The 16,512-nt window shown below is 60.0% G+C and overlaps 2 protein-coding genes and 1 pseudogene across 5 annotated transcripts in view; 2 read left to right on the top strand and 1 right to left on the bottom strand.

Moving 5' to 3' along the window:
- C15H7orf50 (chromosome 15 C7orf50 homolog) overlaps positions 1 to 16,512 on the bottom strand; it is a 96,710-nt gene that overhangs the window by 44,462 nt on the left and 35,736 nt on the right. The gene's annotated exons all lie outside the window — the stretch shown is intronic.
- LOC132438571 (homeobox protein OTX2 pseudogene) lies at positions 1,834 to 6,020 on the top strand (annotated as a pseudogene).
- GPER1 (G protein-coupled estrogen receptor 1) lies at positions 12,912 to 14,389 on the top strand. Its single transcript, XM_060032575.1, has one exon. It carries the CDS (start codon positions 13,255 to 13,257, stop codon positions 14,317 to 14,319), a length of 1,065 nt encoding a protein of 354 aa, XP_059888558.1. The 5' UTR covers positions 12,912 to 13,254; the 3' UTR covers positions 14,320 to 14,389.

Below are 16,512 nucleotides of genomic sequence, written 5' to 3'. Positions count from 1 at the left end.
GTGAGCGAGGCCCGCTTTGTAGACCCTCTCAGGACTGTGTCGGGAGCGGCGGCCAAGAGCTGCCACGGAGGGCACAGCATCCTCTGGGCTCGGGCCGCGGGCACTCCCGGGGAACCCGGGGCTGGACCTTGGTGACCCTTTTGCAAGGCTGAGGGAAGGGCCCCAGAAGCCCTGGCCCTTGGTCTGAAATTGGCACCAGAACAAGCCGGGGGTCCGTCTTCCTGGGAAATTCCAAGCCTCACATAAGAGCCTCCAAGGGAGGCTCCCGGCAGGAGGGCGGGTGGCTGGCCACGTGGGAGAATGCTGGCTGCTTCACGTGCCTCAAACGCTTCCCCTGTGAACCCACGAGCACACCCTCAGGCGCTCACCGGGGAAAGGAAACTTACGCTCAGGTGAAAACCCACCCACAAATTCTGATGGTACCTCTGCTCATAGAGCCCAAACCCAGAAACGACCCAACGTCAGGGCGAATCCTGCTCGGGCCGCATCGCGCGGCTGCCGAGAACAGGCCCCACCTGGCCAGGCCAGACGCCGACCGTCGAGGACCGGCGCCAGGATGCCAGGCGCCTGGCGTGGGTTGCGCTCACAGGCCAGATGCCCCCCGATGACAGACCTCACGTGGGCACATGCTGACACACCCTCCGGCTCCTGGGTCCGGCAGTCCAGGCGCAGGGCTGGACGCCACCAGCGACCCCCGCGTCATCGCTCTGACTCACAGCTCAGCTGTAAGGTGGGATCACGCCTGCACCGCCTCGTGTGGACCACCGTCAGCTCGGAGCAAATCCGTGCAGAAAGTGCTACCACCGTGTCTGCCCGTGGTGGGTGCCCCGACTCCTGAGAGCTCATCCACCCCTCTCTGTGCCCTGTCCCCCCGCTTCTCGTTGGGGGTGAAGGGGAGGGGAGACCCTCAAGGCTACAGTGGATCCCAGGCTACAGAGGGGTGGGAACGGGGGGGTGGGACGGGATCGTGGACGATTTCCGGAGAAAACGTCTCCAGCGTTTCACGCTATCTTCCCAAATACACCCAGGAATGGAGCTGAGGACAGCTGGTCAGCCCGGCTGGTGAGGAGGCTGTCACTCGGTCAGGTGTGTGGCCGGGGCCCCGCTGGGAGGAGGGCTCGGAGCCCCTAGACCCACCATGCTGCGCCAGGCGGGCCCTCCAAGACCAGGGACTCAGGGAGCCAGGTCCCAGGTCCCACCCGCCAGGACACCTGGCCCCCGGGCTGGATTCTGAAAGCAAAGGAAGGCGTGGGCATCCATGTGGGTCTGCAAGGTACTTGAAGCCACGAACTCTACCCTCTGCTCGCGTGCCTGGGGAGGAGAGGGAACGGAGCCCTGCCGGGTGGGCTGGCCGGATGGGGAAACCAGCGCCCCAGTGCCCACCCCTGGCAAGGGGCTCTGCAGGGTCTTCCTGTCCGCGAAGCTTACCAAGCCTAGGAAGAGGCTGTTCTGGTGTCCGCCGTGCAGATGGGGAGGCCAGGACCCGAGAGTTCAGGTGGCCCAGGCGCAACAAGCCGTGGCCACGCCAGGACACCAACTCCCATCTGTGGACCCCACGTCCACGGCCCCCCGCCAGAAAGCCCACGGCGTGGGGGAAGAAAGATGATGCTGTAAAGCTGGGGTTCGCTCTTCTTAAGTTAGCGGTGGAACGTGGAAGAGCTGCGTCCTCCAAAGCGGTAAACCAGCACCTCTGTTTGTTTGCTTTGCCTTAGCTCCACCACTCCAAACCCACCCACCAGAACTCTGAATCTGTCCACCCCGGGCGAAGCGAGACCTTCCGGCTGGGTCCCCCGGATTTGGGCCGACTTTGCCCCTCCAAACAACCTTAGCACGATGTCTTATCTTAAGCAACCGCCTTACGCAGTCAGTGGGCTGAGTCTGACCACGTCGGGCATGGACTTGCTGCACCCCTTGATGGGCTACCCGGCCACCCCTTGGGAACAGCGGCGGGAGAGGACGACGTTCACCCGGGCGCAGCTAGATGTGCTGGAAGCGTTGTTGGCTAAGACCCGATACCCAGATGTCTTCATGTGGGAGGAGGTGGCACTGAAAATCAACTTGCCCGAGTCCAGGGTACAGGTGTGGTTGAAGAACTGAAGCGCTAAGTGCCGCCGCCAGCAGCAGCAGCAGCAGCAGCAGCAGAATGGAGGTCAAAACAGTGAGGCCTGCCAGAGAGAGGACGTCTCCTCTCGGGAAGTGAGCTCAGAGGGTGGAACAAGTGGCCAGTTCACTGCCCCCTCTAGCACCTCAGGCCCAGCCGTTTCCAGCAGCAGTGCTCCTGTGTCTATCTGGAGCCCAGCTTCCGTCCCCCCACTGTCAGATCCCTCGTCCACCTCCTCTTCCCGCATGCAGAGGTCCTGTCCCACGACCTATACTCAGGCTTCAGGTTACAGTCGAGGATGTGCGGGCTCAACTTCCTGCTTTGGGGGCGTGGACTGTGGATCTCATGTGACCCCTATGCATCACCAGCTTCCCGTGGAGGGACCACACTCAGTCCCACGGGCACCAGTGCAGTCTACCAGCCATCTCAATCCGTCCCCAGCTTCTCTTTCCACCCAGGGATATGGGGCTTCAAGCTTGGGTTTTAACTGAACCACCGACTGCTTGGATTATAAGGACCAAACTGCCTCCTGGAAGCTTAACTTCAATGCTGACTGCTTGGATTATAAAGATAGACATCTTCGTGGGAATTCCAGGTTTTGTGGGGACCTGCGGAACCTCTTTTTGTGGGTGATTTTTAAATGTGCTGAGCTAGGCATTCCAGTTTCAGCCGGTTTTACCAGGCACTGGTTAGGCACGTTAGATGGTGCGATGCTCAGACTCATCTTCTGATCGATGTCCCGGGAGGCAGAGAAGGAAAAATGAAAGGCCTTAGGGGGCCTGCCAACCAGCTACCTGAAATGGACCAACCATTCGATACTTAAGATCCTACCATAGTTATAGTTCATTGGTTTTGCTGATTCGCAAAGTGATCGAAAGCATTCTAGCCACGTGCAACCAAATACCACCAAAGGTAAACAAACAAAACGAAATTGTGAGGGGAAGGCGGGAAGGACATAGCCTTCTCAAGCAGAGGTTCCAACGTCTCAGCCAATCCTTGGGTGGATCTTAGGAACGGACAGGGTCTCAAGCTCACTCGCGCTCCACGACCAACTGGTAGTTGGCACTGAAAACTTTCCAGGCTGTGCGAGTTGTGCGACCGACTGTCCTAGACGCTCTGCTTTCAATGTTCACGAGGAGTCAGCATGTGCTTACGAGACAGTCAGTGCGCGTCTCACACACACGGTGCGCCTGCGGTTTCTAGTCTGTGCTAGGCTTCAAAACGGGGATCTCCTGTTATCGTGGAGCAACCTTGAGCTCCGCCTCTGCAGGGGTTCTTCTGTGCTTAAACGGGTTATGATTACAAGCAAATTCAGAGCAACTGAGTACTTATCTAGAAAGATTACCTTTGGCCGGAGGTGAGCCGCACTGAAACTTTACAACTAAATGTCTCTGGACAAGGAGAGTGAGAGAAGAGAAACAAAAGGACACTAACTCATCTGTACGTTGCTGCTGGTAAGCCCAGCAGTAAAGAGACGTTGGTCAATTGCTCTGACCCTGATGAATTTACCAGCTGAGATCCTCGCTGTTTATGCTTGCAGGTGTTAACTGGAAAAGTTATACACGAGTGAACCTTTCTTTCTGGATTTCGCAGGTGTGTATAATCATATTAAAGTGGTTCTAGCACGCACACACACGCGCGCGCGCACACACACACACAAACTGGGGTTCTCCTCACCCAAGGAAGGCCCTGGCCTTGGAGGGAAGGCCGGGAGGCACTCTGGGGCCAGGTTCGGACACACACCCTCCCCCTGCCCGGCCACCAGGTGACAGCTGACAGCCACAGCTGCGTGGCCCTGACCCCACACCACCGGCAGGGACCAAGGCGCATGCCCGAAGGGGCCTGAAACGCCGGCCGCCGTGGAGATCAGACACCAGGACAGCCTGATGCCGTCTTCCGACCTGGGGTCGACGTTCACGAGATCTTTTTTCCAATTTGCCTTAATTAAAGAGACAGGCCAACTCATTTCCTCTCAGTCTGGTCACCAATCTTAATTCTGACGTCACCCAGCATCCTGGCAGTCGCTCACGGCCTTAAGCACTGGCACATGGAAAACATCACTATGCACTGTGTCTCTCGGACGGAGAAAGCCAGGCACATACCTGGGAACGAGCGGCTCCAGGGTCCAGACACCCCTGCCCGCGCGTGGGGTGGAGAGCAGGGTGAGGACGTGGGCAGTGCTCTCTGCGGGTCAAAGCAAAGCCAGCACACCAAGCAGCACTCAGGCAGGGCATCGGCGTTGCACACACGTGTACAGGCATGTGTGTACAAGCACACGCGTGTGCCAGAGACAGCAAGGAGGAGGGCCACAGCAAACCCGTGGATGCAGAGACCGCAGTCAGGCAGCCAGTGTGCCCGAGGACACCGTCGCAAACGCAGGGCCTGTGCCGAGTCACGCAGCACCGGCAGCGCGGCCGCGGCCCTTCCGTGGGTGGAGCCGGCCCCCCTTCGGCGTCTGTGGAAATGGTTTCCAGCTTACTGCCTTCAGTTTCCTCTGAGCAACAGCAGCGCCCTCCCTCCTCATCAATTTAGGTGAAGTTTGCGGAGGGGAGACATTTACGTGGAAACAAGATGATTTCCAAGCCGGGAAGGCTGAGCCCGCGGGCACTGTCACTTCAAGGCCTCCCTCTCCAGGACTCAGGCCTGAGCAGAGCCCCCATCCCCAGGGAGAGGCCAGAACTGGTCAGAACTTCTCTGGCTCCAAAGGCGGCGACACCCCGCCTTCAAGCAGCGTGGACTCTGGCTGCTCGTTCCCGTCACGAGGGCAGAGGCCCCACAAGACCCGCAGGACGCGCCGACGGGCTGGAAATGGAGATCCTTGAACCCCATCCTGGAAACCTTGCACTGAACCCTTCTGCGGCGCACACGCTATAGTGATTCTCAGAATGCGCTCCATCAGCACCGAGGGAGGTGGAGGGGGGTCCTTGTATCCCACCCTGCTCCAGTGCGACCCAGCTTGAACCTGCCCGGGATCCACCACTTCCCATGGCCGCCCACCCTCCTCGGGAATCGGGGTGGGACCCAGAAAACTTTTCAATGAGGTCACAGGGCGTCCCTAACTTAGGGCAGCCCAGGTCCCCCTGGTGAGAGCTGGCTCCCATGACGTGTGTCCACAGCCAGCGAGGACGTCGTGGCCGTGCAAGGTGTCGCGTTGGCTACGCGGCTACGTGGCTCTGTCCCTGTGGGCTCTTTAACCCCGACCACCTTCCTCCGGGGCCTCGCCAGGCTGGGGGGCAGAAGCCTGCCTGCTGGACCTCACAGCCCCGGCCTGCTAGTGACGATGCTGTCACTCGCGGCCGTCGGCCGACCAGACTTCCTGGCCACGGCCGACCTGGGCTGTGCCGTCCTCTCCTTTCTGTCCAACATCTGCTACCTCAACACGCAGGACGTGCAGCTGGCGATGCCATTCGCATTCCTGCCGTGGCGCCCTCTGTCCTGTCCGCGGGGGCTGGCCTGGTGGCCGTCGGGGGCAGCGGCCCTGCCTGGGCACGTCTGGGGAGCTTTGCGAAACCAGGCTGTGTCAGGCAGACCAGCTGACAGCCTGGCCTTCGTCCCGCTGCCGGCGTTCGGCGTCCTGCTCGGCGTCCAGCGGGCCAGGCAGGCAGCTCCTACCCAGGGGGCGCGGCCTCCGCTCGGCTGGTGGTTCCTGGTCGCCCTAACCACCATCGCCCTCCACCTCCCCTACCACAAGGCTCTCCTCCAGCAGGCCAGGCTCGAGCTGCAGAGAGACGGAGGCTCCCCCAGGGACGAGCCGCTTGGGAACCTCGCGGAGCTGGCCCTGCCTGGGGAGAGCTGTGCAGGCTCCCGGCCACCCTCCTCCCCACAGCCGTGTGGCTGGGCCCTGCTGAGTGTCGGAGCATCTCTGGCAGAGGTGCAAGCCGGGCAGGCCAGCAACAGCTTCCCCCTGAAGGGGCTCTAGTAGGAGCCCCTGCCCGTGGACATAAGCCACACAGGCCAGCGGGGGACTCTCCCAACCCTGCAGAAACCCAGAGCGGCGCGCTGAGAGCCAACAGGGATGCGGCTGTCCGGAAGGTGCTTACTGAAAACGAGCTTTATGGCTTTCAACTCCGTTTATACAAAAGCATGACACCTTAGCCCAAACCAATACTCACACCTGAGGCTGGTGTGGGGCGTGAGTGCGGGCTGACACCTGACCAGGTGGAAGGTTCTAGCCTGTCTGCTGGCCAGCATCTCTCCCCTACCCCAACCAAAGGGCAAGGAAGGAATCTTGAAGATAAAAACATTACTCAAGTAACTTTATGGGCTTGTCATACCCTGGCCCTGAACGGTCATGGCTGGTTGACCTCCAGCTCTGCCAGGAAGCAGGGGCCGCACAGATCTCAGCAAGAACAAACATTGGTTTTGTCTTTTTAATGCAGCATCACTGGGGGTCTGAGGACATCACCCACAGGCACAGGTGTCCAGCACTAAGACGACGGGTGTGAGCCCGTGGTGACCGTCGCACACCTGTCATGCTGTCCGTGACCCGGCGGACAGCGGGGGCCCGTCACCAGGAGCTCTGGATAGACCGGCAAAAAGCCGTTTCAAAAGCCTCATCTGTTCTATTCGACAGTACGTGCAGAAAGGCTAGTAACACAGGAAACATAAAAATCCAAGGGAGGTAATTAGTCTCATTCCAAGGCTACATCCATCAGTCTCACTGCGTTTACATCATGGTTTTCTTGGTTGAGCAGAGAACAGGGACACGCCAAGGAAAGGCATCTTTCTGGCTTTATGAAACCTCTACCTTTGACAGCTTCGGTTTTTAAATTTTTTATTAAGGCCTTGCTTTTTTAGTTTTTAGATTCACAACAAAACTATGAGGAATTTTAAAATTTTGCATTTATCTCCTGCCCCCAAACAGGCACAGCCGTCCCTCTCCAGGTGTCACGACTGATGAAGCGGCACTGGCACACCTCCACGGCCCCGGTACAGCCTCTACACTGGGGCGCACTGGGTGTGTAATGACATCTACTACCTCTCTGTCACTTACTCACATATTCGTGAAACCTCTACCATGGACCCCATGCAGCACGCCCACAAGGGACAGAGCTGGGGGCCAGGGGTGAGCCGCCCCCCGACCCAGACCATCAGCAGGACACGCAGCGTCGGCGCCGACGTGGAAAGCCTGCTTCTTCGTGTGACACACTTACCACCAGATGCTGGATGTGACGTTTTCCTTGCTGAGCCGTCCTTCCAGAGCACTGGCTCTGTCTGCCTGGGCGGGCAGGGCTCTCTGGAGAGCTGTGCTCGGGCTGTTAGTCGGGGCGCAGAGCAGCCTCATACGCGGGTCCATCCTAGGGTCTCCGCGCACTGTCATGACTGCTCACAGACGGTGCGGGGCTAGAACAGGCCGCCTCTGGGGGCTGGGGCGGCAGGGGAGGCTTCAGCCTGTGGCTCCAAGGACGCTCGTGCCCCGCAGGCAGATTCAGCCAGAGTCCAGGGGCTGCTACCCAGACCCGGCCCCTCCCCGCCAGGACCGTGCTCAGCCTCCCAGAAGCCCAGCCCTGTGCCCCCAGCGCCCGGGAACAGCCCCTCCTGGCCCAGGGGCAGGCACACAGACTCCCCAGCCCACCTCCCTTCAGGTCCACCCGCTGCTCGGCCTGTGGTGCCAACACCTGAGAAGAGCCCTTTCCTAGAGTCCATCCAGTTTTCTACGGTGTGTGGCAGGAGTGCAGGCCAGAAGGGAAAGGACCTCAATCAATCAGTTCCCAGTAACAGACGCCAACGGCTTGCCAGTCTTAGAACCAGACGAGGCGACGGCAAGTCCACGAGTGCGCAGGGCTCCCTGAAGAAGCGGCGGCCAAGCCTGGAGGAGCTGCTCACGCTGCCTTTCTAAGTATGTCGGCTAAAGGAACCATCTTAGGACCCGCCACAAGAATGTAAGCTGGTGGCTCCCAAACTTTCTTTTTAGCAGCAGGAGCCTTTCTTTAAACAAAGCCGGAGACGACAAAGGGCTGCTCTGGCTGGAGGGGGGGCGGGGCTGACCGCTGGAAGGTCGAGGCCCCCAGCCCCCCCACCCTGTCCCCGCCCCCGCGGCTCTGCCCCACTCAGCCCGCATCCTGCACCCCGTGAGGACACACAGAGCCGGAGAGAGAGCTCCAGAGCCAACCGAGAGCTAAGCAAACACACAGGCTCTCTGGCGGCGGGGGGCACCTGACTCCAGGAGAGGGTGTGTGGGATAAAGCGGGGCTGACGGGGTGGGAAGCCACCTCCTGGGGCTCCTCGCCCCTCCCAGGACACTGCTGGGGCCACTAGCATGGGGCTGGGACAAGGACCTGGGCCTGCAGCCTGGCTTTCTAGAGCATTCCACCCAGAGCCCCCAGGGACGGGACAGCCCCTCCCTGGGCAGACCCCTGTTCCCATGCCACCGGCAGGTCCTTCTCAAAGGCCAAAAGGAAACGTCCAGGAGGCTCCTGGCAACGGCACAGAGGAGCCAGCTGCCTGAGAGTCAACACCAGCCGGGCCCCGGGGCCGCTGCCTCGAGTCGTAAATACCGTAAATACCGTGGGGCCATGCACGCAATGGGCGCCTGTGCTGGGGCTGGGGAGCAGCAAACCCTTCCCACGGGGCTGCCCTCCGGGAAACGGCCGGGCCGCAGATACGCCGGCAGCTGTCGGGCACACGCACTTGCGCACGTGCAGGACCGGGACTCGCGACACCAACAGGGGCATGACGGCTGTGTCGAGAGGCGAGGAGCCCGGTGAGGGGAGCGCCAGCCGCGGCTCCGGCCGCCCCGCCCCGCAGCCCCACACAGAGCAGAGAGCTGTGTGAGGCGGGGCAGGGGCGGCGAGGGGCACCACCCAGCTGCTGACCCAGTTCGGGGATGGACAGGAAGATCCCAAGAACTGCAGTTCTGCCCCAAGACGAGCACCCTTCAGGCCAACGGTCAATGTGGGAGGCTCCCGGCGAGGAGAGGAGACCTCGGGCTCGGAGGCCCTCAGATGGGCCGAGCCCCAGCTCCGAGGCCCCGGTACCGTTCCTTCTGAGCTCGGTTTTCCCATCAGTACACAGGGATACCGCCTCACCTGACAGGGAGCTCACGGAGGGTTCCGAGACGGTGGGCGCCACGCTGCCCAGTGCGGAGTAAGCGCTCTTTCAAGGCTGGATGTTAAAACGTACAGACGGGCTTCTCGCCTCACGAAAACGTCTACGAGGCCTCTTGGGCCCTGCCCGTGCGAACATCAACTGGGGTTCAGTGGCCTGACGCCCCCCCCAACACCGTGGGCTGGCCCTCACGCTGACCAGCTGCAGGAGGGTTGACCATTACTTACCCACCCGGGGCCACGAGAAAAGGGGGCCCGCGGCCTAGCGGCCCCAGGTGAGTTCGGGAACACACGGACGAGAGGCGGGGCTGCAGGGCGTGTGTCCCGCCAGGAGGGAGCGGCTGTGCTTCAGTGACGTGACTCGGCTATTTCAGGGTCTGAATTTGTGTTTTAGTCGTTTATTTAACTCAAGGGGAAACTGTACTTTCTCATGACTCACTGCTCTCAAAATGGTGTCTCCAGCATTTCTAGTGTTGAAGCCATCTTGCGTGTGTAGCTGGCCAGAAACAGGTCTAAAATCAAATCAGCCCCATTTATGTGATCGCGCCATTCTTTAAAAAGCGAACCTATTAGAAGCACAGCTGGAAAGAACCCTGAACACTAGTACTTTTCCATAAAAAATTCAACACTGTCTTCTGTGGAAACGTGTACATTTCCCAAAGGATGTTAAGTCAGGATCGCTCAAAAAACACCTTCAAGCTCACACGCACTCAGCTGGGAACAGAGCAGAAGGTTCGCAGCGCGCTGACCCCGGGGCTCAGGGACCCCGCCCTCGCCCCACACTCCGTCCCACCAGGCGGGGGCTCACACTGCAGCGGTGTGCTTCGTTCCTCCACTCGGAGTTCAGTCTCACAGCTTCAAAAACCAACGAGGTGAAAACAGGGACACCCAAGAGGAAGGTAGGAGCTGGATTAAAATGCAGTGCTCATGACAACCACGCAACTCTCCCGGCGGGCCTGCAGCGCTCTCAGCCCCGAGCTGAGCGTGTCCGGGGACGCTTGGGGCGGTTTTGCCAGCCTCTCCAGGCCGATGGTGACATCCATCCGCCGGCAGGTGGGGTGCATGGTCAGTCGGCACTGGAAGTGGGGTCAGGCCGGTCCTGCCGGCACCAGGGCAGGCGCACAGTGGGAGGGCGGGAGGCCTGGCGAAAAGAGGGGTCTTAGGCAACACCTGCAGGACAGGCATCTCCAGGGACTTCGGGAGCAAAGGGAAGGGGAGCGGAGGCTACTCATCTACCCGACTCTGAGCTCACCTGCCGAAAATACCTGCTACTTGCTGGGTTTACATTTCTTTCTCCAAGTGTCTTGTGAAACTCCTAGGTGAAATTCTCTATGTATAATTCACATACTACTCTCCGAACTTAGGAAATCTAGTTTTAGTTTTAAAGGCAGTCCATTGCTAAAACAAGCAACAATATGTAAGCTTCACCAAAGGATGATAGATTTTTACCTAAAAGATAAGACCCATTTACAATCCCTTCAAACTTAAAAAGAGGTTTGTATCAGTGGGTAAAAAAAAGCTGTTCAACTGGAAACTTCCCTGAAGACTCTTTGGTGGGACTGAGCTCAGTGCCAGAGGGGGAGAAAAAGGCCCAGCAAAAAAGGGGTTACATCCGGACCTGTGGGAGGTGCCCGCCCGCCAGCCGCGGGCCTATAAAGCCTGCCTGCGGCCGCCAGGGGCCAACCATCCGACAACCGCCCGGGCTGCCTGCCGAGGACAACGGGCTGGCCTCCGGAGCCTCCACGCTCCTCTCTGGCGTCCCGCGAAGGTCCCGATTCCACTCCCAAGTCCAGAATCGCTGCCGCCCCCAGCCGTGAGCGCATCCCGGAGGCTGGCTGAGCTGCCCTCCCAGGGACGGGGGACGGGTCTGCTCAGAGGACACACGCAGGTGGCCAGCAGCAGCCGCGCAGGTAAGCGTGACTGACCCAGGCTCTGGGTCTGTGTTCGGGTCGGCACCGGGACGGAGACGGGCCGGGCAGACAGGGCTGGATGTCTCGGCTGGGCGCAGCACAAGACGGCGCACAGCCAGAGCAGATGTGCACAGACCGGGCACGTTCAGTGAGGGCGGCTCAGCAGGAAGGGTCTTCATGACGCTGGCTGAAAACAACGCTAGCTGCTTTCCGTCCTGTTTTGTTCAAACGAGCATCTTCTCCAAGAAGATCGCCAGGGCTCTGACGGTGGCGCGTCACTTACTCCCTCAATGAGGATGCCCGCCAACCCGAGATTAATTTAATACACAAAAGATACCTCGTAGATCTGACCAAAATGTGGTTCATTCTTCTAGCTCTGGACAAGCAGTGGCAATCTGAAACAAAATGATACCTGACTGCTTTATACTCAACTTTCTATTTGTAAATTCGTGGCCAACTTTCATGAGGAAAGTGTGTCAGCAGTAAGATTCATGCTTATCTTTTCATCAAACCACCATGAAAACAGCATTGGTCAAGGATCAAAGACCCATTTACCCGGGAAAGAAGTGACGGCCAACACCTAACGAGCACAGGGGAGGGCAGGTGTGTCTCAAGGGCTCTGCTCGCCTTGGAGTTTCCTGAGAATCAGTCCAAAACTTGCCAAAATTCCCACGTTTAAAAAGCAAAACAAATACTCTAAGCGGTTTTTACAGAGAAATTTAAAAACAGGGGCTTTAAACATTACAGATGGAATCTGAGAACAATGGCATTTATGTGGTTCAAATTGGGGATACCTACCAAAGATGAATAAAGAACACAACACAACTAGTAAAATCCAGTGGATCAACCCCAGTGAAGCAGAGGTTATTGAACCCTTTTAAAATAACTGACACCAAGGTCCCGATCCATCTCTTTCCTCCTTTTTTTTTAGAAACTCTATTTTCAAGCAATAGGTCAGTAAGCACCTGCTGCTCTGGCAACTTTGAAAACGCTCCCTGGCCCCCTCCCAGGAGAGGCAGAAACTCTCCAAGGTGGTCACTAAGGCTCCTCCGCCCCGGCCCTGCCGACGGGGCTGCCCCACAAAGCTGGGGCCACCTGGCCGCTCCCCAGCCGTGATGCCCGAGACCGCAGATCCTGCCCAGGGTGGCCCGTCAACGCCGCAGAGCCTCTGGGGAGCGCGCTGAGCAGAGCCTGTGTCAGGCCGAGCGCGTGAGCGGCCACCAGGGCGAGACGGTCAGAAGCAGAGGTCTTGGAGGGTTGCTCTCCCCAGCCTCCAAGTCACAGCGTTTCCAGGTTGCAAACAGCAGTGGAGAAATACATTCGGTTTTACAATAATTTGTCAAAACAGTTAAAAAAATTCAAATCTTATTTCCTAAAACAATGACCACCTTTATTTCTCATGTTCTCTCATTCCATGTTCTGAAAACAGTTCCGTGTTCGGCACCCAAACTTAGGGTTAGCCGAAAACGCTAGACTTCTTTGATCTGTATTATTGCAAGAAAAAAACCTCTGCTCCACCTCTCACCAAGCGTGCTGGGCCCGCTCCCTTCCAGAAAAGGCCGCTTTTCCCCTTCCCGTCTTGGTTCTCTTCCAGCAGCCGCCGAAATAAAACCATTTCGTCTCCTGACCACAACCCTCCTAAGGCTTCCACGTGAACATCCAGCCGTGCGCCCTCCTGAGCTGCGTGCGGGGGCCTGAGCACGAGTCACCGCCAGCTGCACTCAGACCCACTGGCCCTGGGAGCCCTGGGGAGAGGACACGGGCCGTGTTCTGCGCTTGACTCCCCTGCTCCAGCACAGGGCCGGCCGGCCCTCCAAGCGGAGGGGACACGTCCAGGCCTGCCCCGCGCGCTCGTGTGCTGCACCCGTCCCGCATCATCAGCAAGCCCTGGAGCCGCCGGGCTTGAATCCTCTGCTCTTGCTTCCCCAGGTGCCCGGGAGTGAGGGGCTCAGGTGTGGCGTGGACACAGCCGCAGACCCAGAGGCCAGGCAGAAGCACAGGCCAGAGCGCAGGCGCCGACCTCCACCTCCGGTTGCACAAGTGCCCCTGGGGCCTGCTCCGCTTTTCCAGATGCCTGGCTCGCTTCCAAGAGCATCCCCTTTCCTTCTCAAGAGGGATTTCCTGTTAAAAAACGGTTTCTGGGAGGCTTGCGGCAAATCCTGAGAGGCCGGCTGTCCCTCCGGGCGCCCGGCCCAGCATGGAGACGCCGCCGGGCGCCTCCAACGGCTCCTCCAGCGGCCTCGGCCTGCCCCGCGCGCTGGCCAACAGCTCGGCCGTGCTCTCGGAGCAGCAGCAGCGCGCCGTCGGGCTCTTCCTGTCCTGCCTCTACACCATCTTCCTCTTCCCCATCGGCTTCGCGGGCAACCTCCTGATCCTGGTGGTGAACATCCGCTTCCGGGAGAAGATGACCATCCCCGACCTGTACTTCACCAACCTGGCGGCCGCGGACCTCGTCCTGGTGGCAGACTCGCTGATCGAGGTGTTCAACCTGGACGAGCAGTACTACGACATCACCGCGCTCTGCACCTTCATGTCGCTCTTCCTGCAGGTCAACATGTACAGCAGCGTCTTCTTCCTCACCTGGATGAGCTTCGACCGCTACCTGGCTCTGGCCAAGGCCACGCGCTGCGGCCCGTTCCGCACCAAGCCCCGCGCACGGCTGAGCTGCGGCCTCATCTGGATGGCCTCCGTGTCTGCCACCCTGGTGCCCTTCACCGCCGTGCACCTGCAGCACAGCGAGGACGTCTGCTTCTGCTTCGCGGACGTCAGGGAGGTGCAGTGGCTGGAGGTCACGCTGGGCTTCGTGGTCCCCTTCGCCATCATCGGCCTCTGCTACTCGCTCATCGTCAGGGTCCTGGTGACGGCGCACCGGCACCATGGGCTTCGCCCGCGGAGGCAGAAGGCTCTGCGCATGATCCTGGCCGTGGTCCTGGTCTTCTTTGTGTGCTGGCTGCCCGAGAACGTCTTCATCAGCGTGCACCTGCTGCAGCGTGCGCCGCCCGGGGCCGGACCCTGCCAGAGGTCCCCCCGCCACGCGCACCCGCTGGCCGGCCACGTGGTCAACCTGGCCGCCTTCTCCAACAGCTGCCTCAACCCCCTGGTCTACAGCTTCCTCGGGGAGACCTTCCGAGACAAGCTGCGGCTCTACCTGGAGCAGAAGACCAGCCTGTCCGCCCTGAACCGCTTCTGCCACGCGGCCCTCAAGGCGGCAGTCCCGGACAGCACCGAGCAGGCCGAGGTGAAGTCCAGCAGTGCCGTGTAGGGGGGTGGGGTGGGGTGGGGTGGGGTGGGCGGGAAGGGCCGGACACTGTGCCCCGCGCGGCCCTAAGGCACCCTCCCGCTGGCCACTCACACACAGAGCTGTCCATCCATCTGGGTCATGAGCACGGGGCACGGACCCCCGCACACACTGGATCATGTGGCAGACGTTTCTGACACCGCCAACGAGAGCGAAAAGGAGGGGGACACTGGGACGTGCCATAAATTTGCCATTTTAGAGGAACAGAACTCACGCAGCTAGCGTGAACTGGAGGTGGCGGAACACTTTCCGCGCCTGCGTGTGTGTGTGTGCGTGTGTGCTAAGTGGGAGGACGCCGGGTGCCCTGCACCTCCTGCCAGCCTGGGGAGGGACGCTGCTGTGCGCCTCCTGAAGGGCAGAGTGAACGCAGCGGTAACAACAACGACAACGCAGACCCCTCTCGTCAAAACGTAAAAAAGAAAACCAACTGAGTCTGGGAATGTCCAGTCTTTGTCAATAAAGTACAGCCATGCTGCTTCTTCCGAATTCTCCACCTGAGCAGCTCCCTAAGGGGCCGGGGGGGGGGCACTCAGAGCCCCAGCAGCAGGACCACCCCTTCCTCACCAAGAAAAAGCTCCCCAGCGTCTGGAGGCGCCCTCACTGCCCGGAGGACTCCGGGGACTCCAGCCCACGCCCCGGATGCTCCTGGCACCTGGACGGTGCCTGACACGGGTGCCGCACGCTCTCTGGGCGCCAGGATAATCTCTACTGCGAACGCATCACACAGCCTCGCTCTTCTAGCAGTTCTGCAGGGCTGGGCCCCCTCCTCCCCAGAAGCACCACCAAGACGGGGCGCGGCTGGCCTCGCCGGGAGGACGGTGAGCAATGTTTAAGTGACAGGAAGCGAGCCATTTTTAGTTTTAACAGTTCTCGATGAGTGCAAACCTCCGACAGAGTATCTGTCCCAAGGAAATATCTGCGTTCGCCAAGCGCCGTCTCCAGCGGCTCAAGCCCCACCGAAGCCTCGCTTTCCACACAGACTCGCATCTTCCGAGGTGAGAGCTGTTATTAAGTTCCCTGACCCCTGCAAGTCCCCATCGCAGGAGCCCCAGCACTGAGGGCTCCATCAAGTGCACACTTGCTCTCATCTCCGCTGGGAGGGTGGTGATGGCCAGGACAGGGACAGACAATGTGTTAGTGAATGGGGCCTGTCCCCGACCCTCCAGCAAACCCAGGAGGTGCACACGCGGCCCCAAGAGTCTGACTTGACCGCCGGAAACCTTAAGCAGTAACGACACAGCCGGGAACCAGGCCCCCTCCCTGTGTGCTCAGCTTCCCCTGGTCTCCAACAGGTAGGAGCAAACCACGCGGAAGCCATGCAAAGCCACCCGAGGTCATAGTCCCCGTCCTTCCCCAGAGGTGCCCGACATCAGGATATCTGGGTGGGAACTGCGTCCGATCGAGGGCCCAAAGTGTTGATCAGGGATGGGGCAGCCCTCACTCCGTGGCTGGCTGGGTGTTCACAGAACCACCCCCCACCCCCGCTGGCTAATCAGAGGCAGCTTCCATCCCGCAGTCCCTGGTTCACCTGAGATCACAGAGCAAACCTGTCCTCCTCACACCTGACACACACCCAAGCAAGCACCGAGGCCTCGAGAGCTCTGTGGGCAGAGACGTGAGTCACACAGGCCCCCGCACAGCACCTGCCACTCAGCTCTGGAAGCCCATTTCCTGACCTGCAGAACCAGCGGCACAACGGCTCCGAGGGCCCAGCGGGGGGAAGGCAGGTACAAGGCAGAGGCCCCGACTTAACCAAAAGGGGTTCTTACTGAACCAGAGGCTGGACCCGGTGCTCCCGGAGTCCCTTCTCACCCGAGACCCTAGAGCCCTGGCTCCGGGGGCAGAGCCACGATCAGCGCCCCCAGCGGGCTCCGAGCACGCACAGCCGCCCGCCGGCGCGCACACATCCTTCCCGGGCGTTTATCTGAGAGCGGAGGCTGGTTTCACGATTTTCGCTGGAGCAGCACAAGGTAAAGTCAAGGCGTCCGACAGCTTTGCTGTTTCCTGGTAACCCCGCTCTCCTGGGCAGCAACGCTCTCCGAACCCCACCAAGAGCACAGAAGTGGAGAGCAGCCAGCACGGAAGGCACGGTGTCAGCGCCGAACGCGACTTCCTAACGTCCTCTGTGCTTAGTAACTCACTCCCCCGAGCCTGGGA

This window comes from Delphinus delphis, chromosome 15 (assembly GCF_949987515.2).
Source record: "Delphinus delphis chromosome 15, mDelDel1.2, whole genome shotgun sequence".
Taxonomy (NCBI): domain Eukaryota; kingdom Metazoa; phylum Chordata; class Mammalia; order Artiodactyla; family Delphinidae; genus Delphinus; species Delphinus delphis.
This window is presented reverse-complemented; position numbering and strand designations above follow the sequence as displayed.

Coding starts and splice junctions, on each gene's coding strand:
- GPER1 (XM_060032575.1), top strand. CDS start 13,255: ATGGAGACGCCGCCGGGCGCCTCCAACGGCTCCTCCAGCGGCCTCGGC.